At 46.2% G+C, this 25,702-nt stretch overlaps 1 protein-coding gene across 1 annotated transcript in view; it reads right to left on the bottom strand.

The window, feature by feature from the left end:
• Positions 1 to 25,702, bottom strand: part of LOC140726118 (dysferlin-like) — a 388,334-nt gene that overhangs the window by 173,274 nt on the left and 189,358 nt on the right. Inside the window, 4 exon segments of the mRNA XM_073042070.1 lie at positions 3,183 to 3,264; positions 8,085 to 8,258; positions 11,836 to 11,978; positions 18,693 to 18,798. Of these exon segments, the coding sequence (XP_072898171.1) occupies positions 3,183 to 3,264; positions 8,085 to 8,258; positions 11,836 to 11,978; positions 18,693 to 18,798 (505 nt within the window).

Genomic DNA, 25,702 nt, shown 5'->3' with positions numbered 1-25,702 from the left:
ACCCAATCAAAGAGTTCTACCCACCCTAGAGGTTTTCTTTTCCCCTCTCCGTTGGACAGAGGATACAAAAGCCTAAAGAACACATACCACGGGACTCAAGGAGAGCTTCTATCCCACTGTCATCAGATCAGACGCTTGAAAGGATCTCTTGTACGATCAGATAGACTGTTAACCTCACAACTACCTCTGTATGATCTTACAACGTACTGTCTATCTGCTCTGCACTCTCTCTGTAGCTGTCACACTTTACTCTACATTGTGATTTCTCTCACCGCACGGTGTACTGATCTGATCTGTATGAACAGTGTGCAAGACAAGCTTCTCACCGTTTCTTGGTGCATAATACATCAATCCCAATACAACACACTCACATACTCAGACAGACAGGAAAGGGTGAGAGAGATATGATGCAAACAGGGGCAAAAGGGACTGGATTGGATGGGCAGTCCAATGGATGGCTAGCATGAACTAGATGGGCTGAAGGGCCTGTTTCACTGCTTTGGATTCCATGACTCATTCATTCACACACATACCGCACACTGATTCACATGGACATTCAAACACACATTCACACCCACTTGCCGGAAACACACGCCTTAAGAACACAGTACTAGAAGTAGTAACGCGATCTCTGGAGTCAGTATGATGTTCTCCATTGGTGGGTCCTGATCTGGGATCCACATATTCTGAGGGGTTTTCAGACCTCACAATCGTCCCCCCCCCCCCCCTTACCACTTGCTGATCGCCACTGGACTTAATCTGGGATATTTGAATGGAGAATGCCTGTGTGTGGCTTTAACGTGGGGAGGCTGATGCACAGGCAGCCACTACACGGGGTCAGGGTTTAGTGACATGGAATGTAAGATGACTGGGGACCCTTCACTGCTGTTGGGATGTGTCAACATCTTCACCAGCTCCCCCACTAAGGTCTTGGTTCCAGAGTCTTTGTCTGGAACCCTCCCTTTGACCTTACCTCCATAGGTGACCCTACCAGGAGCTGAGGCCAAGTGGCTTCGTTCTTGGGATCTTAGGGACTCACAAGTATCTCCACCACAACAAGGTGGTAACCCTCAGAGAAGCAAATACACACACACAACCACAGTTACACACACACAACCACATTTACACACACTCACATTTACACACACACTCACATTTACACACACAACCACATTTACACACACACAATCACATTTACACACACACAACCACATTTACACACACAACCATATTTACACACACAACCACAGTTACACACACACAACCACAGTTACACACACACACAATCACATTTACACACACACAACCACATTTACACACACACTCACATTTACACACACAACCACATTTACATACACACACTCACATTTACACACACAACCACATTTATACACACACAACCACATTTACACACACAACCACATTTACACACACAATCACATTTACATACACACACACTCATATTTACACACACAACCACATTTATACACACACGACCACATTTACACACACACAACCACATTTACACACACACTCACATTTACACACACAACCACATTTACACACACACTCACATTTACACACACAACCACATTTACATACACACACACTCACATTTACACACACAACCACATTTACACACACACTCACATTTACACACACAACCACATTTACATACACACACACTCACATTTACACACACAACCACATTTACACCCACAACCACAGTTACACACACAACCACACTTACACACACACAACCACAGTTACATACACAATCACATTTACACACACACAACCATATTTCCACACACACTCACATATGCACACACAACCACATTTACACACACACTCACAACCATATGTACATAACACTATACAAACACAAAAGGCAGTCACACACTTGAAACACACGAGTTCGGCACACCCCACTTCTACCATCTTATCTCTCGTCCCCCTGCCCCATACACACTCACACAGACATACCCATCTTTACCATCGTATCTCTCACCCCCCTGCCCCATACACACTCACACAGACATACCCATCGTTACCATCGTATCTCTCACCCCCCTGCCCCATACACACTCACACAGACATACCCATCTTTACCATCGTATCTCTCACCCCCCTGCCCCATACACACTCACACAGACATACCCATCTTTACCATCGTATCTCTCACCCCCCTGCCCCATACACACTCACACAGACATACCCATCTTTACCATCGTATCTCTCGTCCCCCTGCCCCATACACACTCACACAGACATACCCATCTTTACCATCGTATCTCTCGTCCCCCTGCCCCATACACACTCACACAGACATACCCATCTTTACCATCGTATCTCTCACCCCCCTGCCCCATACACACTCACACAGACATACCCATCTTTACCATCGTATCTCTCACCCCCTGCCCCATACACACTCACACAGACATACCCATCTTTACCATCGTATCTCTCACCCCCTGCCCCATACACACTCACACAGACATACCCATCTTTACCATCGTATCTCTCACCCCCTGCCCCATACACACTCACACAGACATACCCATCTTTACCATCGTATCTCTCACCCCCTGCCCCATACACACTCACACAGACATACCCATCTTTACCATCGTATCTCTCACCCCCTGCCCCATACACACTCACACAGACATACCCATCTTTACCATCGTATCTCTCACCCCCCTGCCCCATACACACTCACACAGATATACCCATCTTTACCATCGTATCTCTCGTCCCCCTGCCCCATACACACTCACACAGACATACCCATCTTTACCATCGTATCTCTCACCCCCCTGCCCCATACACACTCACACAGACATACCCATCTTTACCATCGTATCTCTCACCCCCCTGCCCCATACACACTCACACAGACATACCCATCTTTACCATCGTATCTCTCACCCCCCTGCCCCATACACACTCACACAGACATACCCATCTTTACCATCGTATCTCTCGTCCCCCTGCCCCGTACACACTCACACAGACATACCCATCTTTACCATCGTATCTCTCACCCCCCTGCCCCATACACACTCACACAGACATACCCATCTTTACCATCGTATCTCTCACCCCCCTGCCCCATACACACTCACACAGACATACCCAGGCAGTGACAGAGACAGAACCAGAATGACAGGACTCACTGTCGAAGATGCAGGAGACAGTCGGGGTGTTCACGCCCAGGTTAAGGGTCTTCTCCTCACTCTTGTCATCTGTAATGCCTCCCTGTGAAGCAGAGAAGAGTTGACAGGTCAGGGAGGCAGCATCCAAGCGAGCTCTTGTCAGTGCAGGCACTCACAAGCCCAACGCTAACTGGGAACCATTTTGGTGAGAACCTTCGCTCCATCCATTGCAAAAGCCGGTATCTCCCGGTGTCCACTGAAATGATGCCTCAGTGGCCAAGTCTACAGCAGATACACAGATTAGTGGAGGGACAGGATGCAGGGAAGGACTTAGATAGATTGGGACAATGGACAAAGAGGTGGCAGAGGGAATATAGTGTGGAGAAGTATATGGCCATGCACCTTGGTAGAAGAACTGAAGGTGTAGAATATTTTCTAAATGGAGGAAGTTCAAAAATCAGATGTACAAAGGGACTTCGGAGTCCTTGTACAGGATTCCCAAAATGTTAACTCATAGGTTGAGTAAGTGGTGAGGGAGGCAAATACAATGTTAGCACTCATTTCGAGTGGACGAGAATATAAAAGCACAGATATGATGCTGAAGCTTTACAAGGCATCGGTGAGGTTTCACTTGGAGTATTGTGAGTAGCTTTCAGCCCCTTTTCTAAGAAAAGATGTGCTGGCATTGGAGAGGGTCCAGAGGGGGTTCATGAGACTGAGTCCAGGAATGAAAGGGTTAATGTACGAGGAGAGTTTGATTGCTTGAGGCCTGTACTTGCTGGAGTTTTGAAGAATGAGGGTGGATCTCATTGATGTATATTGAATGTTGAATGTAGATTAGTGGATGTGGAGAAGATGTTTCCTTTAATGGGAGAGGCTAGGGACAGAAGCACAGCCTCAGAATAGAAGGACATCTCTTTCGAACTGAGATGAGGAGGAGTTTCTTCAGCCAGAGGGCGATGAATTTGTGGAATTCATTGCCACCGGCAGATGTCGAGGCCAAGCCACTGAGTACATTTAAAGCGGACGATGATGGGTTCTTGATTAGTAAAGGCACCAAAGGTTACGGGAAGAAGGCAGGTGAATCGGGTTGAAAGGGGTAGTAAATTAGCCATGATGGAATGGCAGAGTCGATGGGCCAAGTGGCCTAATTCTGCTCCCATGTCTTACGGTCAGCAGTCCGAAAAAGGAGCTTTCCGCAGATGTTCAGAGACAGGAACATTTTGTCAGCCCTGCTGCCTAGTGAACACATCAATCCCTTTTCCCTCAAGCTCCCATTTCCAAACCACCTCACAACATGTTCTGTACAGTCCGGATAAGCCCAACCACTCACTGTTGCTGGCACCCAATCAAGGTCAATATTGTACTTTTTTGTAAACTAAATTAGAACTCTTTAGAGTGTTTCTCTTGAACACAGAGCCATGCCTCCTGGAAGCGACACAGGGAGGTGGGCAGCGGGAACCGCAAGGGTACCCCAGGTTCCCAGAGCAGAACTGTCCAAACATGACAGAACACAGAACAGTACAGCACTGGCCAACCACGATGCCAATCCCAATTTGCCTGCACATGCTCTACATCCCTCCATTGCCTGCCTACTTGAGTGCCTGTGCCTAGCATCACTTTGTCAACATACAGTCACTCCATGCATATAAGATCCTAAGATATAGGAGCAGAATTAGGCCATTTGGCCCATCACACCTGATCCATTTCCCTTTCAGCTCCAATCTTTCACCTTCTGCCCTGACCAATCAAGCATTTATCAACCTCTGTCCTAAACATGCCCAAAGACGTGGTCTCCACAGCTGCCTATGGTAACAAATTCCACAGATTCACCACTCTCTGGTTAAAGAAATTCCTCCTCATCTCTGTTCTAAATGATGTCCCTGTATTCTGAGTCTGGGTCCTCTGAACTTAGACTCCCCCACCATAGGAAACATCCTCTCCAAATCTACACTATCAAGGCCTTTCAACATTTGATAGGTTTCAATGAGATCCTCCTCATTCTTCTGAATTCCAGTGAATACAGACCCAGAGCCATCAAATACTTCTCATATGATGAGCTTTTCAATCCTGGAATCATTTTCGTGAACTGCCTTTGAACCCTTTTAAATGTCAGCACATCCATTCTGAGATAAGGGGCCTAAAATTGCCCACAATACTCCGTGAGACCTTACCAGTGCTTTATGAAGCCTTAAATGTCAGCACGTCCTTCCTTTTATATCCTAGTACTCCTGAAATGAATGCTAACGTTGCATTTGCCCTCCTCACCACTGGCTCAACCTACAAATTAACCTTTAGGGAATTCTGCACAAGGACTCCCAAGTCCCTCTGTGCCTCAGTTTTTTTTTGTATTTTCTCTCCATTTAAAAAGCCTACACTTTTATTTCTTCTACCAAAGTGCATGACCGTACACTTCCCAACATTGTATTCCATCTGCCACTTTATTGTCCATTCTCCTAATCTGTCCCAGCCCTTCTGTAGTCCCCAGCTTCCTCAACACTAGCTGCCCCTCCACCTATCCTCTTATCGGCCGCCAACCAGGCCACAAAAAAATTTTGATTCTTCAAATCATTGACATATAACTTAAAAAGAATCAATGCCAACACAGACCCCCGTGGAACACCACTAGTCACTGGCAGCCAAACAGAAAAAAGCTCCCTTTATTCCCACTCTTCACCTCCTGCCAATCAACCAATGCTTTATCCATGCTAGAATATTTCCTGTAATACCACGGGCTCTTAACTTGTTAAGTAGCCTCATGTGTGGCAACTTATCAAAGGGCTTTTGAAAATTCAAGTACACAACATTGAGTCGCCTGGGACCGTACTCGCTGGAATTCAGAAGAAATATATGGGATCTTATAGAAACATATAAAATTATGAAAGCGATAGATGATAGAGACAGGAAAGTTGTTTCCAATGGCAGATGAGACTAGAACTAGGGGCCATAGACTCAAAATTTGAGGAGATTTAGAACGGAGATGAGGAGGAACTGCTTTTCCCAGAGGGTGGTGAATCTGTGGAATTCTCTGCCCAATGAAGCAGTGGAGGCTTCCTCAGTAAATATATTTAAGACCAGGTTGGATAGATGTTTGCATAGTAGGGGAATTAAGGGTTTTGGGGAAAACGTAGGTGGAGTTGACTCCATAGCCAGATTAGCCATGATTTTATCGAATGGCGGAGCAGGCTCAACGGGCCAGATGGCCGACTCCTGCTCTGATTTCTTATGTTCTTATGTTCCCATCATGACAGTAGAGGAATCCATGGATTGACATGTCAGATTGGGAATGGGAAGTAGAATTGAATGGGTGGCTGCCGGGAGTTACCGTTTTCTCAGGGGGACTTGGCGAAGCGGTCTCCCAATCTACATTAGATCTCACCGTTATATAGGAGGACACACCGGGAGCACTGGATACAGTAGATGATCCCAACAGGCTCACAGGGAAGTGTGGCCTCACCTGGAAAGACTGTTCGGAGCCCCGAGTGGTAGTGAGGGAGGAGGCGTAGCAGCAGGTGTGACACTTGTTCCGCTTGCAAGGATCAGTACCAGGAAGGATGAATGGACAAGGGAGTCGCGAAGGAAGTAATTCCTGTGGACAGTGGGTGGGTGGGTGGGACTTGGTAGTGGGAGATGGTGGAGGTTACAAAGAACTACGTGCTGGATATGGAGGTTGGTGGGGTGGTAGGTGAGGACAAGAGGAACCCTATCGTTGGTGGGGTGGAGGGTGGATGGGGTGAGGGCAGACAGGTATGAAATGGAAAAGATGTGGCTGAGGGGAGCGTTGATGGTGGAGGAAGGGGCACCCCTTTCTTTGAAGAAGCAGGGCATCTTTTTAGTCCTGGAGTGAAAAGCCTCATCCTGAAAGCAGATGTGGCAGAGACAGAGGAACTGTGAGAAGGGGATGGTATCATTTATAGTCCAGGAAGCTGTGAGAATCAGTGAGTTCAGGAGCTGGTATATCAATATCAGATAGTAATTTGCCATTGCTTTCTTCTGAGCAGTGTTTTTACAAGACAGGAGATCCCATTATCAATACTCTTCAGAGATTGTCTGCCTGGTGTCAGTGGTCACAGAACCAGGACTTGTGATCTGCACCGGCTGCTCATACGACCATCCACCACCTGCTCCCATGGCTTCCCGTGACTCTGATTGTGGGGCTAAGCAGGTGCCACACCTTGTCCGATCTTCAGGCTGGCAGAGGGAGGGTGCGCCTTACAACTCAGAGATGTATCTCCACCCCGACACCCAAGTTTGATCTTACACTAGTACAGCACAACATTCTGGGCTGGTCTGTGCTGTACTTTTCTACTTTTGATGTTTCTATGACCTGCTGAGTTCTTCGAGCCTTTTCTTTGATGCTCGAGGGTCCTGGTACTTATCAGATACTCGGCCCTTGCATTGTACAAAGTGCAACACCACCCATCGTTCCTGGTCAAACTCCATGGGCAACACACCAAATGCTGGAGGAACTCAGCAGGTCAGGCAGTGTCTACGGAGAGGGATAAAGAGTCGATGTTCCTTCATCGGGACTGGAAAGGAAGGGGAAAGAAGCCAAAACATGAAGTTGGAGGGGAAGGAGTATAAGCTGGCAGGTGATTGGTACAGGTCTGTGTGGGGGGGGGGGAGGTGTCAGGGGATTAGTTCGTTTGGGGGGGAGAGTTAGGTCATCACTGAGGGTGTGGGGTCAGATGGTGTGTTACATGGATAGACACAATGGACACATTGTGCATCTAGCAGATCAGACAAGAACAACATAAAAGTCTGAGGTTTTATGCCAGGGTCAGACTCCCTCTCCCCACACATGGCTATGGAAGGGGGTTGTCGAGGGGGTGACGGGGGCAATCAACCACAGCCTGGACCCTGACAATGACAGACCATATCCAGAATTCCATCTTGGCTGGGGTTGGGGTGTTGACTGCTCACCAGGGCCCCCTCCAGGGCAAAGACGGCGGATGGACCCGCCTTCTCCAGTGGCTCCATCCGACGCCTCCAACGCCGCCTTCGGAACGTGTCCGTCTTCCGCTGCTTCAGGTGGAATCTCCAGCCGAATAGGGATGCGTACTCCCAGCCCTCGTTCTCCACGTCCTCCACCTTTGTCTGTGCAGCAAAGAAAACAAGGACTTGGTTAGAATCCTCTGCTCCCTCGCAGAGGCCGAGGAAAGTAAAGGTCTACGTTTCCCTTCAGAATTCCCACAAACACTCTCTCCACAGCTGAGACTTTATAAAGCATTGGTCAGACTGGACTTGGAGTATCGTGGGCCCAATATCTGTAAAAGGATGTGCTGGTGTTGGAGAGGGTCCAGAGGAGGTTCACAAGAATGATTCCAGAATGAAAGGGTTAAGATATGAGGAGCATTTAATGCCTAGGGGCCTGTAACTGCTGGAGTTTAGAAGAATGAGGGGAGGTCTCATTGAGACCTATCGAATATTGAAATAGTGGATATGGAGAGAATGTTTCCCATAATGGGGAAGTCTTAGACCAGAGGGTACAGTCTCAGACTAGAGGGACGTCAATTGAGAACAGAAATGAGGAGGAATTTCTTCAGTCAGAGGGTGGTGAATCTGTGGAATTCAATGTGGGTATATTTCACGTCATTGGGTATATTTCAAGTGGAGATCGATAGGTTCTTGTCTGGTCAAGAGGAAGAGGCATTTAGACAGGCACGTGAACAACACATGAGATGGATCACATTGCAGTCAGATAGGATGAGTTTGGTTTGATATCATGGTCAGCACAGACAATGTGGGCCGAAGGGCCTGTTTCTTTGCTGTTCAAAGAAGTCTACAGAATTTCAAAAACACAAGGAATTCTGCAGATGCTGGAAACCCAGACCAAAACGCACAAAATGCTGGAGGAACTTAGCAGGTCAGGCAGAATCTATAGAAATGAGCAAACAGTCGACATTTTGGGCTGAGACCCTTCATCAGGACAGGAAAGGAAGGGGGAAGATGCCAGAATAAAAGGTGCGGGGAAGGGGAAGGGGGATCGCTAGAAGGTGAAAGGTGAAGCCAGGTGGGTGGGAAAGGAAAAGGGCTGGAGAAGAAGGAATCTGATAGGAGAGGAGAGTGGACCATGGGAGAAAGGGACAGAGGAGGGGAAGAAGGAATCTGATAGGAGAGGAGAGTGGACCATGGGAGAAAGGGACAGAGGAGGGGAACCAGGGAGGTGACAGGCAGGTGAGGAGAAAAGGTAAGAGGCCAGAGTGGGGAACAGAAGAAGAAAGGGGGAGAGTAAAGAAATTTTACCAGAAGGAGAGATCAATGTTTGTGCCATCAGGTGGGAGGCTGCCTAGAGAGAATATGGGGTGTTACAGCTCACCGGCCTGGCAGGAGAGCCGGCCATTGACCGACATGTTGAAATGGGAATGGGGATAGGAATTAAATACATCAGTCAGTGCATCAGAAAGTTTACCAAGTCCTCCAAACTTCATTTTGGACATCATTCTGTTCCCAAAGCTACCTTGAACTCAACCTCACAGACATTCCAGCTTTCTTTCAATCCCGAGTTTATTCCAGTGGTCGGCTGAGGCATTTAGTGGGTTTACTGGCCAACACTGACCTCCAGTGGTTGGTGCTGGAGTTACATAACGTGTGGTGCAAATTCAACCCAGGGAAAGCAACATTTTAGATTAGATTTGACTAGTTTTATTTGTCACATGTACATTGAAACATTCAGTGAAATGTATCATTGTGCATTAACAGTTGGAGGATATGTCTATTCCCATTCCTATTTTGACATGTTGGTCCATGGCCTCCTCTACTGTCACGATGAGGCCACTCTCAGGTTGGAGGAGTGACACCTCATATTCCGTCTGAGTAGCCTCAAACCTGATGGCATGAATATCGATTTCTCTAACTTAGATAATTTTTTCTCCTCCCCTTCCCTCTTCTTCAATTCCTCACTAAGCCCCAGCCCTTAACTCTTCTCCTCACCTGCCTATTACCTCCTCCACCCCTTTCTCCCTTGGTCCACTCTCCTCTCCTGTCAGATTATTTCCACGTCAGCCCTTTATCTTTTCCACCTATCATCTCCCAGCTTCTTATTTTATCCTCCTTCCCCAACTACTTGACTTCACCTATCACCCTCTAGCTTGTATGCCTTCCCCTCCCTCCCCACCCACCCTTTTACTCCGGTTTCTGATCTCTTCTTTCCCAGTCTTGAAGAAGCACCTCAGCCTAAAACATTGACTGTTTATTTCCTTCCATAGGTTCTGCCTGACCTGCTGAATTTCTCCAACATCTTCTGTGTGTTGTGAGGGATGTGTTGGTCTCCCATGATGTTTCATATCTATCCAACACTGAGGGTGGCTGAATCCAGGAGACTCCAGCACTCTCCCAGGCAGGAAATAAACAGAAAGGCTTCAGAGATGCCCCTCCCTGGACTTGAAGCATCATTACAATGGGGTGGCATGGTAGCATAGCGGTTAGCATAACACTATTACAGTAACAGTGACCCGGGTTCAATTCCCACCGATCTCTGTAAGGAGTTTCTATGTTCTCCCCAAGACTGTATGGGTTTCCTCCGGGTGCTCTGGTTTCCTCCCACGTTCCACAGATGTACGGGTTAGTGAGTTGTCAGCATACCTGCTGGCACCGGAAACGTGACGACACTTGGCCAGCACAAGCCTTGCTAATTGGATTTGATGCACTTTGCTCCATCTTTCAACGTACATGTGACAAATTAAGCTGATCTTTTAAAAGACCCAGGCCACAGGGTCACCCCCATCCTGAAGTGCCGTGTACAGTTCTGACCATCCAGCTGCAGAAGGATGTCATTCAGCTGGAGAGGATGCAGAAAAGATGCACCACGATGTTAATTAGCATTGGAGGGCTGGAGATAGGAGGGTCTGGACAGACTGGGACTGGAGTGAAGGAGGATGAGAGGTGCCCTGATAAAGGTTTATCAAATCGTGAGGGGTGGATGTTCACTGTAAAGGTGGATGTTCACTGTTATTTTCCCAGGGTCATCATCATCATCATGTGACATGTCTCTCCGATGATCATAACTGTCTTGGCAAATTTTTCTACAGAAGTGGTTTGCCATTGCCTTCTTCTGGGCAGTGTCTTTACAAGTCAGGTGACCCCAGGCATTATCAATATTCTTCAGAGATTGTCTGCCTGGTGCCAGTGGTCGCATAACCAGGATTTGTGATATGTACCGGCTGTTCATACGACCATCCACCACCTGCTCCTATGGCTTCACATGACCCCGAATGGGGGTTAATCATGTGCTACATCTTGCCCAAAGGTGACCTGCAGGCTAGCGGAGGGAAGGAGTGCCTTACACCTCTTTCAGTAAAGATGTATCTCCACCCCTACACCCTTTTCCCAGGGTAAGGGTCTAAAACTCAACTTGGGGTAAGAAGGGAAAGATTTAAAGGGGACTCAAGGGGCAACTGTTTCCTCACAAAAGGTGGTGGGCATATGAAGCGAGCTGCTAGTGGTGGAGGTGTGTACAATGACAACATTTAAAAGATACTTGGACAGGGACATGAGTGAGAAAAGTTTGGAAGGGCATTCGCCAAAGGCAGCTAAATAGGAGTGGCTCAGGTCGGAAACTTGGTCAGCGTGCAAAAGATGGTCCTGCTTCCATGCCGTCTGAATCTATTTCACCAATCCACTCTTGCGCGCTCCCCAAGCCCAATCTGTCCCTCCCACAGCATCACACACTCACCTTGCGATACGCGTCCATCTGTTTGAAGTCCCTCTTCCGCATCCGCACCCATCGGCGCCTCCTGTTGGTGTGGTACATCTTCTCGGCTGGAGACCAGGTCTTGGGCTTACGGTCGGGCGGGATGGTGAATCCGTACTCCCAGCCTGCAGCATCAGGATGTGAAATTGTTACTTTCTTGTATTTTTCTTGTAGCTTAACTTTTCTATGCTTGCTTTTATTTATATTTATATTTATATTATTTATGTTGTTCAGTGAATTCTCCAGTAATTACAAATGACCTGAGTTCAATTCCTGTCAGTGCCTGTAAGGAGTTATGACCGCGTGGGTTTCCTCTGGGTGCTCTGGTTTCCTCCCACAGTCCAAAATCATACCAGTTGGTAGATGAATTGGTTATTGTATATTGTCCAATGATTAGGCTAGGATTAAATCGGGGGCTTACTGACAGTGTGGCTGAATGGGCAGGAAAGGCCTGTTCCACACGATATCTCAATGAATAAACAAGTTCTCTGCAGCAGCTTTCATACCACTTCAATCTGGCTATCTCGACATCGGGTGCACGACAACTCTGGCAGGGTCTGCAAGACATTACTTCCTGCAAAGTGACACCCAATAGCATGAATGACAGCGATGCTTCACTACCAGATGAACTCAATGCCTTCTACGCCTGCTTTGAAAGGGAGAACACACCTACAGCTGTGAAGATCCCTGCTGCAGCTGATGACCCTGTGATCTCTGTCTCAGAGGCCAATGTTAGACTGTCTTTAAAGAGCGTGAACCCTCGCAAGGCAGAATGTCCTGATGGAGTACCTGGTAAAGCTCTGAAAACCTGTGCCAACCAACTAGTGGGAATACTCAAGGACATTTTCATCCTCTCACTGCTATGGGCACAAGTTTTCACTTGCTTCAAAAAGGCAACAATTATACCAGGTGCGTAATGCGGGCTGCCTTAATGACTATCACCCGGTAGCACTCACATCGACAGTGATGAAATGCTTCGAGAGGTGGGTCATGACTAGACTGAACTCCTGCCTCAGCAAGGACCTGGACCCATTGCAATTTGCCTTTCACCACTATAGGTCAACGGTAGACGCAATCTTGATGGCTCTTCACACTGATTTAGACACCTGGACAACACAAACACCTACGTCAGGATGCTGTTCATCGACCATAGCTCAGCATTTAACGCCATCATTCCCACAATCCTGATTGAGAAGTTGCCGAACCTGGGCCTCTGTACCTCACCCGCAAATGGATCCTCGACTTCCTAATCGGAAGACCACAATCTGTGCAGATTGGTGATAACAATTCCTCCTCGCTGACAATCAACGCTGGCGCACCTCAGGGGAGTGTGCTTAGCCCACTGCTCTACTCTCTCTATACCCATGACTGTGTGGCTAGGCATAGCTCAAATACCATCAATAAATTTGCTGACGATACAACCATTGTTGGTAGAATCTCAGGTGGTGACGAGAGGGCGTACAGGAGTGAGATGTGCTAACTAGTGAAATGTGCCGCAGCAACAACCTGGCACTCAACGTCAGTAAGACAAAAGAGCTGATTGTGGACTTCAGGAAGGGTAAGATGAAGGAACACATACCAATCCTCAGAGGGATCAGGAGTGGAGAGAGTGAGCAGTTTCCAGTTCCTGGGTGTCAAGATCTCTGAGGATCTAACCTGGTCCCAACATATTGATGTAGTTATAAAGAAGGCAAGACAACAGCTATACTTTATTAGGAGTTTGAAGAGATTTGGCATGTCAACAAATACACTCAAAAACTTCTATAGCTGTACCGTGGAGAGCATTCTGACAGGCTGTATCACTGTCTGGTATGGAGGGGCTACTGCACAGGACCAAAGGAAGCTGGAGAAGGTTATAAATCTAGTCAGCTCCATCTTGGGTATTAGCCTACAAAGTACCCAGGACATCTTTAGGGAGCGGTGTCTCAGAAAGGCAGCGTCCATTATTAAAGACCCCCAGCACCCAGGGCATGCCCTTTTCTCACTGTCACTATCAGGTAGGAGATACAGAAGCCTGAAGGCACACACTCAGCGATTCAGGAACAGCTTCTTCCCCTCTACCATCTGATTCCTAAATGGACATTGAACCTTTGGACATTACCTCACTTTTTTAATATACAGTTTTTGCATGATTTTTAATCTATTCAATATATGTAATTGACTTACTTGTTTATTTATTATTATTGTTTTTATTTTATTTATTATTTTTTCTGCCAGATTATGCAGTGAATTGAACTGCTGCTGCTAAGTTAACAAATTTCATGTCACATTTTGGCCTTTATAAATCAGCATTGAGTATAGGAGTTGGGATGTAATGTTAAAATTGTACAAGGCATTAGTAAGGGCAAATTTGGAGTATTGTGTACAATTCTGGTCTGAAAGGAAAGATATCAACAAAATAGAGAGAGTACAGAGAAGATTTACTAGAATGTTATCTGGGTTTCAGCACCTAAGTTACAGGGAAAGTTTGAACAAATTAGTTCTTTATTCTTTTGAGCGTAGAAGGTTGAGGGGGGACTTGATAGAGGTGTTTAAAATTATGAGGGGGATAGATAGAGTTGATGTGGATAGTCTTTTTCCATTGAGAGTAGGGAGGATTCAAACAAGAGACATGAGTTGAGAGTTAGGGGGCAAAAGTTTAAGGGTAACACGAGGGGGAATTTCTTTACTCAGAGAGTGGTAGCTGTGTGGAACGAGCTTCCAGTAGAAGTGGTAGAGGCAGGTTCAGTATTGTCATTTAAAGTAAAATTGGATAGGTATATGGACAGGAAATGAATGGAGGGTTATGGGCTGAGTGCAGGTAGGTGGGACTAGGTGAGTGTAAGCGTTCGGCACGGACTAGAAGGGCCGAGATGGCCTGTTTCTGTGCTGTAATTGTTATATGGTTATATGTGGGTGATAATAAACCTGATTCTGATTCTATATGTTAATTGTTTCACTGGAATATCCTTTTAGTCAGTGCTACTTTCTCTGTATGAGAAAACCACAATTTCTTTTTTCCCTGTTTTTATTTTTTTTTGTTACATAGAACACATCACAGAACTGTTGTGCCGACCTTTTAACCTACTCCAAGATCAGTCTAGCCCTTCCCTCCGACATAGACCTCCATCCTTCTATCATCTATGTATCTAAGAGCTTCATAAATGTCCCTGATGTATTTGTCTCTACCACTACTCTTGGCGGGCTGTTCCACGCACTCACCACTCTCTGAGTAAAAAACCTACCCCTGACATCCCCTCTGCACTTTCCACAAATCACCTTAAAATTATCCCCCCTCATTTCTGCCCGAAGATAAAGTCTCTGTCCACACTATCAATGTCTCTTAACATCTTTCACACCTCTATCAAGTCAGCACTGACCCTCTAAAGTTAAGAGCCCTATCATAGTCAACCTGTCTTCATAAGACATGCTCTCTGAGCTGGGCAGCATCCTGGTGAATCTCATCTGCACCCTCTCTAACCCAGGCAGCATCCTGGTAAATATCCTCTGCACCCTCTCTAATCCAGGCAGCCTCCTGGTAAATCTCCTCTGCACCCTCTCTAATCCAGGCAGCATCCTGGTAGATCTCCTCTGCACCCTCTCTAACACGTCCCACATCCTTCCTATAACAAGGCACCAGAACTGAACACAATACTCCAAGTGTGGTGTAACCAGACTTTTATAACACTGCAACGTTACCTCACGGCCCGTAAACTCAATCATCCTTGTAATATTTAATTAATCGGCTGAAAGCAACAATATGAATGCCTCATTCTCAACTCCTGAACATCTGAGTTACAAAAACACCAGGATGTTTCTAACAAGAGAGCGCGATGGAAATTGTCACACCAACTTCATACGTCTCCCTGAGACAGGGCAACATGCAGTACACCACCCTGACACATTGGACCTCACCCCGGTCATGCCCACCCCACAGATGCCCCACCCCCACAACTTAATGAGTGTTTTCTAGCATTTCCTGTTTTATTTCCATTTCTCATCATCTGCAGTTGTTCATTTTTTCAAAAGTCAATGTCTGTTAAGGCTCCACACCATCCAGGCCACGCCATCTTCTCACAGTTACCATCTGGGCCACACCATCTTATCACAGTTACCATCTGGGCCATATCATCTTATCACAGCTCCCACTGGACGGGAGGTACAGAAACCTGAAGTCCCACACCACCAGGTTCAGGAACAACTTCTTCCCTTCAACCATTCAGTCCTTGAACCAACACGCGGAACGCTAATCATTACCTCAGTCCAGCAACACTGTGACAACATTGATCATTGGATGGCATTGGATTCTAATTGTGCTCTTTCTTGTACAATTTATGTTTAATTTGTTCTTGTGAACACTGATTATCTGATGCTGTGTGCCTGTGGTGCTGCTGTAAGTAAGTTTTTCATTGCACCCGTGCACAAACTGACTTGTGCAGACAACAATAAACCTGACTTTCACCAGGCCACACTGTCTACACTGAGCATGATGTCAAATTAAACTTAATTTTTTTTGCCTGTACATAAGACCACAAGACAAAAGGGCAGAATAAGTCCATTCGGCCCATCGAGTCTGCCCCGCCATTCCATCATGGCTGATTTATTATCCCTCTCAACTTTTCTCCCATAACTTTTGATGCCCTTACTAATCTAGAACCTATTGTGATGTTCTGGGGCGGGGGTGGTCAACAGCTTGACCCTGCAATTCTAATGACCAACACTGTTTATTATTCTTGTGTTACAATGATTTTGTGGGATTATGGTGGGAAGTCCCAGTTCATTTATTGTTACATTTTAGTTTGGGTTATACAGTTATTCGCTGTGTATTTGTGGGTCATTCTGACCGTAACTGGGGTGTGTGATGGTCACCTCCCCCTCAGGATGAGACTGAGCTGTTCTCTCTCTGGGTCATGGTGCCCGGTCTGTTTTTGTGTTTATCACAGTAAAACTGCTGTTGAGTTTAACGAGCTTCTTTCTGTCCTCGTGGGCCACATGCTCGCCACACTATCAACCTCTGCTTTAAGTACAGCCAATGACAGCCTCCACAGCCGTCTGTGATACTGAATTCCACTGTTCAGCAGGCTCCTCATCTTCTCACAGCTCCTATCGGTAGCTGGTGTGGAATCCTGAAGTCCCTCATCACCAGGCTCAGGAACAGCCACTTCCCTGCAACCATTCTGTTCTTGAACAAGTCTGGTCACCCACTCTTTGATCACTCTGCACTACAGTTTCTTGTAAAAAGTGTGTATAATTTGCATTTATCATGTGAATACTGCTTCTCTGATGCTGTGTGAGTGTGATGGTGCTGCAGGTACATTTTTCATTGCACCTGTACACATACGGACTTGTGCAGGTGACAGTAAACCTGACTTTCACCAGCCCACAGTGTCTACACTGAGCACGATGTCAAATTAAACTAGATCTCTTTCACGTGTACGTGTTCATATCCGTCTGTTCTTTGAATGTTCACTTGTCCACCGAGCAGCACTAACATATCTGTCTCCACCACCCCACCAGCCCTGGCAGTACATTCCAGGCACACATTACCCTGTGTAAAAAACGTTTCCTGCACATCTCCCGTAAACTTTCCTCCTCTCACCTTAAATGCATATTTTTTAATGCTTGAACTACTGACCCTGTGAGAAAGAATCTGAAAGTCTACTCTATCTATGCCCCTCATAATCTTATAAACCTCTGTCAGATCTCCCCTCATCCTCTGCCACTCCAGAGAAAACAACCCAAGTTTGTCCAATCTCTCCTTATTGCTTGTATCCTGGTAAACCTCTTCTGTACCCTCTCCAAAACCTCGGCATCTCTCTTGTCATGGTGTGACCAGAACTACATGCAATACTCCATGCGCAGCCTGACCAAAACTTTATATAGATGCAATATAATCTTTTTACTTTTAATTTCAGTGCCCAGACCAATGAAGATAAGTCTGCTCTGTGCCTTCTTTGCCACCCTATCTACTAACTACTATCCACATTCAGGGAGCTGTGGATTTGGTCCCCAAGATCCCTCTGTTCAGCAATCGATCCTGCCCTTACCCTTTACCCTTGTGTTTGGTTTCCCAAAGCTGTCGGTCCAAAATGAACAGTATGGTTAAGCAGCAACAACTTCTCTGTGAGAACATTAAGATTCTCTTTATCTGTCACAGTGAAATGTATCGTTTTGCATCAAATCTGGGAGTCTAATACCAGAGAACACTGCCTCGCGAAAGAGGGGTGCCCTTTCAGAACGGAGATGATGAGGAATTTGCTTAGCAAGAGAGTGATGAATCTGTGGAACTTGTTACCACAGACGGCTGTGGAGGCTAAGTCATTGGGTATATTTAAGACAGAGGTTGATAGGTTCTTGATTGGTCAGAGCATGAAGGGAGATGGACAGGAGGCTGGAGATTGGGGCTGAGAAGGAAATGATGATAAGATAAGCTATAGCGGAGCGGACTCAATAGACCAAATGGCCTAGTTCTGCTCCTCTACCTTATGGTCTTATGATTTCAGATCATTCTGTAACACAGGGCGCTGGGGGAGAGGCAGATACATTGGGGACATTTAAGAAATGCATACAGGCAAATGGATTGTAGAAGGTCATGTGGGAGGGAAGGGTTAGATTGATCTTGAGGTAGGTTAAAAAAGGTCAGCAGAACATTGTGGGCTGAAGGGCTTGTTTGTAAGTGCCTCAGTTTCGGGGCAATAAAGGAGGAACAATAAGACGGAATGGGAGAGGGAGGATTGGAAATCCTGGGAGGGAGAATGAGGAGGAGGTAGAGTAACAATTCTCCATTCCAAACTGAGGGTGACGTCCGATGGACAAAAGTTTCCCCATGCCCCCTCCCATCCTCACTAAACCCCACGCACCTTGTTCATCAACAGCTCTGTTGAGGTCAGTAGACCACTCCACGTCCTCCCACTTCCAGCCTCCCTGGCACTCGATGTCGTCCTTTGGCAGAACCTTCTCCCCATTCTGTAACAGGTAAATTACCATTATCACCTCCTCACTTGCTCCGGACCAAGGAACTGTAGAGTCCAGGGTGGGGGCCACGTGCGACAGGGAGAGGTGGGACTTGCAGAGGCCCTGGCAGAAATATTTAAAATGTCGATATCCACGGGTCAGGTGCCGGAGGATTGGGGGATAGCTCATGTAGTTCTGTTGTTTAAAAAAGGCTCAAAAAGTAAGCCGGGAAATTATAGGTCGGCAAGTTTAACATCGGTAGTAGGTAAATTATTGGAAGGGATACTAAGAGATAGGATCTACAAGTATTTGGATGGACAGGGACTTATTAGAAACAGTCAGCATGGCTTTGTGCGTGGTAGGTCATGTTTAACCAATCTATTAGAGTTTTTCGAGGAAGTTACCAGGAAAGTGGATGAAGGGAAGGCAGTGGATGTTGTATACATGGACTTCAGTAAGGCCTTTGACAAGGTCCCGCATGGGAGGTTAGTTAGGAAGATTCAGTCGCTAGGTATACATGGAGAGGTAGTAAATTGGATTAGACATTGGCTCAATGGAAGAAACCAGAGAGCGGTAGTGGAGGATTGCTACTCTGAGTGGAGGCCTGTGACTAGTGGTGTGCCACAGGGATCAGTGCTGGGTCCATTGTAATTTGTCATCTATATCAATGATCTGGATAATAATGTGGCAAATTGGATCAGCAAATTTGCTGATGATGCAAAGATTGGAGGTGTAGTGGACAGTGAGGAAGGTTTTCAAAGCTTGCAGAGGGATTTGGACCAGTTGGAGGAATGGACAGAAAAATGGCAGATGGAATTTAATGCGGACAAGTGTGAGGTATTGCACTTTGGAAGGACAAACCAAGGTAGAACATACAAGGTAAATGGTAGGACACTGAGGAGTGCGGTAGAACAGAGGGATCTGGGAATACAGATACATAATTCCCTAAAAGTGGCATCACAAGTACATTGTTGGTACATTGGCCTTTATAAATCAAAGTATTGAGTATAAGAGTTGGAATGTAATGGTGAGGTTGTATAAGACATTGGTGAGACTGAATTTGGAGTATTGTGTGCAGTTTTGGTCACCTAATTACAGGAAAGATTTTAATAAGGTTGAAAGAGTACAGAGAAGGTTTACAAGTATGTTGCCGGGACTTGAGAAACTGAGTTACAGAGAAAAGTTGAATAGGTTAGGACTTTATTCCCTGGAGCGTAGGAGAATGAGGGGTGATTTGATAGAGAAGTATAAAATTATGATGGGTATAAATAGAGTGAATGCAAGCAGGCTTTTTCCACTGAGGCTAGGGAAGAAAAAACCAGAGGTCATGGGTTAAGGGTGAAGGGGGAAAAGTTTAAAGGGAACATTGGGGGGGGGGAGGCTTCTTCACGCAGCGAGTGGTGGGAGTGTGGAATGAGCTGCCAGATGAGGTGGTGAATGCGGACTCACTTTTGACATTAAAGAAAAATTTGGACAGGTATATGGATGAGAGGGGTTTGGAGGGATGTGGGCCAGGTGCAGGTCAGTGGGACTAGGCAGAAAAATGGTTCAGCACAGCCAAGAAGGGCCAAAAGGCCTGTTTCTGTGCTGTAATGTTCTATGTTCTATGGTTCTAAGCCTGAAGCAAGATCTGATAGAAGTTTATTAAATTTTAAGAGGCATAAGATAGAGCAGACAACACATACAAAATGCTGGAGGAACTCAGCAGGCCAGGCAGCATCTATGGAGGGGAATAAACAGTCAACATTTCGGGACTGGAAAGGAAGGGGGAAGAAGCCAGAATAAGAAGGTGGATAGAGTACAAACTGGCAGGAGATAGGTGAGACAAGGTCAGGGAAAGGAGAGTGGACCGTGGGACAAGGGGCACCAGAGAGAGCTGATGGGCACAGGAGGCGAAGGGAGGGGAGAATATTTATACTTGGAGCTGCCCTTTTCATACTGTTTATTCTTCTCCATAGATGCTGCCTGACCTCCTGAGTCCCTCCAGCATTTTGTGTTTCTTTCTCTGGATTTCCAGCATCAGCAGAATCTCACGTAGATATAGAGGGCGAGTGTTCCAGGTGAGGGGCCAGGTAAAGGGGATATCCAAAGCAAGCAGGGGTGGTTGGGGAGGCAGATACAATTTGAGAGGCTCTAAGATAGACTCATAAATGCTCTGGGAATGGTGAGATATAGACCATGTGTAGACAAAGGGAATGTAGGGATATGGACCGTGTACAGACAGGGAATGGGGGGATATGGACCATGTACAGGGAATGGGGGGGGATACAGACCATGTACAGGGAATGGGGGGATACGGACCATGTACAGGGAATGGGGGGATATGGACCATGTACAGGGAATGGAGGGATATGGACTGTGTACAGGGAATGGAGGGATATGGACCATATACAGACAGGGAATGGGGGGATACGGACCATGTACAGGGAATGGAGGGATATGGACCATCTACAGACAGGGAATGTGGGGATATGGACCATGTACAGGGAATGGAGGGATATGGACTGTGTACAGGGAATGGAGGGATGTGGACCGTGTACAGACAGGGAATGCAGGGATATGGACCGTGTACAGACAGGGAATGGAGGGATATGGACCGTGTACAGGAAATGGAGGGATATGGACTGTGTACAGACAGGGAATGGGGGGATATGGACCATGTACAGACAGGGAATGGAGGGATATGGACCATGTACAGGGAATGGGGGGATATGGACCATGTACAGGGAATGGAGGGATATGGACCGTGTACAGGGAATGGAGGGATATGGACCATGTACAGGGAATGGAGGGATACGGACCATGTACAGGGAACAGGGGGATATGGACCATGCTTAAACAAAGCATTTCTCTAACTTGGCAAAACATTGTGGACCACTGGGCCTGCGTCTGTTCAATACTCTGTGACCTTCCAGTCCAATTGTCTCTTCAGTGTAATGTAATCTTAGTATCCAAGCTCCTGCCTTTGGGGAGCTTCAGTCAGAGTCACAGAGTACAACACCAAAAAAGGCTCTTAGGCCCATCTAATTTGTGCCAACCTGATCTGTCTAATTCCATCACCTGCTCCTGAACCATAGTTCCCCAAACCCCTTCCTGCTTAAAATATGGGAACCTAATTGAATCTCAGCACAGAAACAGGCCTTTCGGCTCATCTAGTCCGTTCTGCCTCGTCGCATTGACCAGCATCTGGACCATTGCTCTCCATACCCCACCCATCCAAACTTCCCTTAAATGTTGCAATTGAGGCCACATCCACCACTTCCGCTGGCAGCTCATTCCACACTGACAACAACCTCTGAATAAAGAGATCCCCCTCAGATTCCCCACTTATATTGCATCTTTCACCTTTAACCCATGACCTCTGGTTCCGGTTCTAGAGAAAACCTGCAGGCGTTTACCCTATTGATATCTGTCCTAATTTCCTGCATTAAAGAGGCCACACACACTGAATAAGGGTGGCCATGGTTAACTCTGCCGATAGAGTCATAGACCACTACAGCACAGAAATAGACCCTTATGCTCATGTCATCTGAGCCAGCCTGATTTTGTCTGGTCCCATCTATCTGTACCCGGATCATAACCCCCAATACCTCCTTCATCCATGTACCTTGTCGGGTGGGAGGTTTATCCAACTCCAGCCCAGCCCATTATGGTCAAAGCCTTCCCTACCACTGAGCACATCTACACAGAGTGCTGTCACAAGAAAGCAGCATCCATTGTCAAAGGCTCCGACACCTAGACGATGCTCCCTTCTCACTACTGCCACCAGGAAGAGGGTACAGGAGCCTCAGGACCCATGTTAGATGGCTAGCATGAGAGGGCACAGTTTTAATGTGCTTGGAAGAAGGTACAGAGGAGATGACGGGGTAAGTTTTTTACGCAGAGAGTGGTGAAAGTGTGGAATGGGCTGCTGGCGACGGTGGTGGAGCGGATACGATAGGGTCTTTTAAGAGACTCCTGGATAGATACATGGAGCTTAGGAAAATAGAGGGCTATGGGTAACCCTAGGTAATTTCTAAAACAAGTATATGTTTGGCACAGCATTATGGGCCAAAGGGCCTGTATTGTACTGTAGGTTTTCTATGTTTCTATGACCCACAGCACCAGGTTTAAAAACAGCTTTTACTCCTTAACCATCTGGCTCTTGAACCAAAGAGGATAACTTCACTCAACTTCACTTGTCCCATCACTGAACTGTTCTCACAACCTACAGACTCACTTTCAAGGACACTTTATCTCATGTTATTGCGTAGGTTCTTATTGTTTTGCATTGACAGACTGGTTACCCGCCCTGTTGGTGTGGTCTTTCATTGATTCTATTACAGTTACTGGATTTATTGAGTCTGCCCGTAAGAAATGAATCTCAGTGTTGTACAATGTGACATCTACGTATATACTTTGATTATGAATTTATTTTGAACTTTGGACTTTGAAGTCCGAAAGGAAGAATGAAAATCAGTTGAAATTGGATCTGGTGTTTCCCAGCGTAGATGATAAATAAACTCTTCTCAGGCTTCCATTGGGTAAAGGTATCGCTTTTAACCGAAATTTCGATGAGTAACTCTGCCGTCTTCATCAGGAATGATGCCTGGGCATATCTAGTCCAGTGGTACTTATACCCCCATTGTCCATCCCTCCTGATCGGTTAGTCCTCACCCAATTAGGTGTCTGCTGTCCCACTTGTTTATAACTGAATTCCAGTTCTTACTTAGAGCGAGACTTTGTTAAAATTCTTTTCCTCTAGTTTTATTTCAATGGCTTCTTTCACCAGGCGGTCCCAAAAGCCATTGGTTTCTGGAAGGATTGCCAGGATCCTGAAGTAAAACCCAATTAATACCATCCACAAACCCATAAGGAAGCTCTATTCACAGTTTGTGCGGATCAAAGAAGACCCGGGGCTCAGGTCGGCTGGGGTTTGCAGGATTCCCTGTGAATGTGGAGCAGCATACATCGGCCAGACAGGACACATGGTGGACAGCTGCATCAAGGAGCACATGAGGTGTATCTATTTGGGTTACCCAGAGAAGTCAGCGATAGCAGAAAATTGCAATCGCAATGACTGTAGGATTGACTTCGACAGCACAGAACTACTGTGCCACGCCAATGCCTATTGGGACCGTCTGGTAAAGGAAGCTATTGAAGTGAAACTAGAGGAAAAGAATTCTAACAAAGGTGAAGGTCTTGCTCTAAGTGGAATTCAATTGTAAACAAGGTGGGACAGCGGAAGCCTGATTGGATGAGGACTAACCAATCAGGAGAGACCGACGGTCTAATACCATCGGATTAGACATGCCCAGATTTCATCCCTGATGAAGATGGCAGAGCGCCTCATCGAAACATTGGTTAAAATCGATACTGTATGCAGCTGGCAGCCCAAGAAGAGTTTATTAGAACATCAATTGGTTCAAATATCTCGGGGGCTTGGAGAATTGTGCGGAATTTTTAAAGGTTAATTGTTGCATGTACATTGAAATGTACAGTGTCAAAGACCAACACAGTCTGAGGCTGTGCTGGGAGCAGCCCGCAAGTGTCACCATGCTACTGGTGCTAACATAGTATGGCTACAATTTACTAATCCTAACTCATTGGAACATCCCGAGGAAACCCACATGGCCGTGGGCAGAACATACAAACTCCTTACAGGCAGAGGTGGGAATTGAACTGACTTAATTACTTACATCCTTCACCTACACGAGGAGAAAAAATCTTTACATTACGTCTCCATTCAAATGTGCAATGTGCTATTTATAGTAATTTATAATAAATAGTATGAACAAATAGAATTGAACGCAGGTCACTGCATTACACTAACTGCTACGCTACCATGTCATCCCATCATAATGATGTCCCAGATTCAGGGAGGAACTGTCTCCAAAACCTTTCCAAAGCCTGCAAGCCATTTATCTCTTCCTGGAGAACTACTGGAGTGTCCCAGATTCAGCCACCTTTGCTATTGGGAAGACCAACACATTCTCAGACTCGAACACATTTCACTGTATATTTTGAAGTTTTGATGTATATGACAAATAATACTATTCTAATTTATCTAATATCTCCCTCTCCTGGGTCGAATTTGCACTACACATTATGTAACTCCACCGGTAGCCACTAGAGGTCAGTGTTGGCCAACAAACCCAATAAATGCCTCAGTAAACCAAACTGGATAATGTTGGAATAAAAGGCTGGAATGTTCATGAGGCTGGGTTCAAGCCAGCTTTGGAAACAGAATGATCACAAAAATGAAGTTTGGAAGGATTTGGTAAACTTTGTGCTGCACTGTTCCATGTGCTAAGCAAGTTTAAGATTCTGTAGAGTTTATAGAACACAGAACAGTACAGTACAGGATTGCTCGGATTTCCAGCATTTGCAGATTTTCTCTTGATTGTAATTCGATTACTACTCTGCGAAGTCTCTTCCGGGGATGCCTAGCCTGAAGAAGTTTAAACCTTCCAGTCCTGCCGAAGGGTCTCAGCCCGAAAAGTCGACTGTACTTCCTTCCATCGATGCTGCCTGGCCTGCTGAGTTCCTCCAGCATTTTGTGTGTGTTCCACAAAAATGATTCCAGGGTTGAAAGGCTTATCATATGAAGAGTGTTTGATGGTTCTGGAATTGTAATCACTGGAATTCAGAATTGAAACCTAGCGAAGGGTGAAAGGCTTCAGCAGAGTGGGTGGGGAAAGGGTGTTTCCGATGGTGGGAGAGTCTAAGACCAGAGGGTACAGCCTCAGAATGGGGGGTGTCTTTTTAGAGTGGAGATGAGGAGGAATTTCTTTAGCTAGATGGTGGTGAATCTATGGAAGTCATCTCTATTGGCGACTGTGGAGGCCAAGTCATTGGGTATATTTACAGCAGAGACAGGTTGCTATGAACAACAGGTTGATATGGAGAGAAGGCAGGAGAGTGGGCTGAGAGGGAA

This window comes from Hemitrygon akajei, chromosome 4 (genome assembly GCF_048418815.1).
Source record: "Hemitrygon akajei chromosome 4, sHemAka1.3, whole genome shotgun sequence".
NCBI lineage: Eukaryota > Metazoa > Chordata > Chondrichthyes > Myliobatiformes > Dasyatidae > Hemitrygon > Hemitrygon akajei.
The sequence above is the reverse complement of the archived record's forward strand: the minus strand, read 5'-3'. Positions and strand labels throughout refer to the sequence as shown.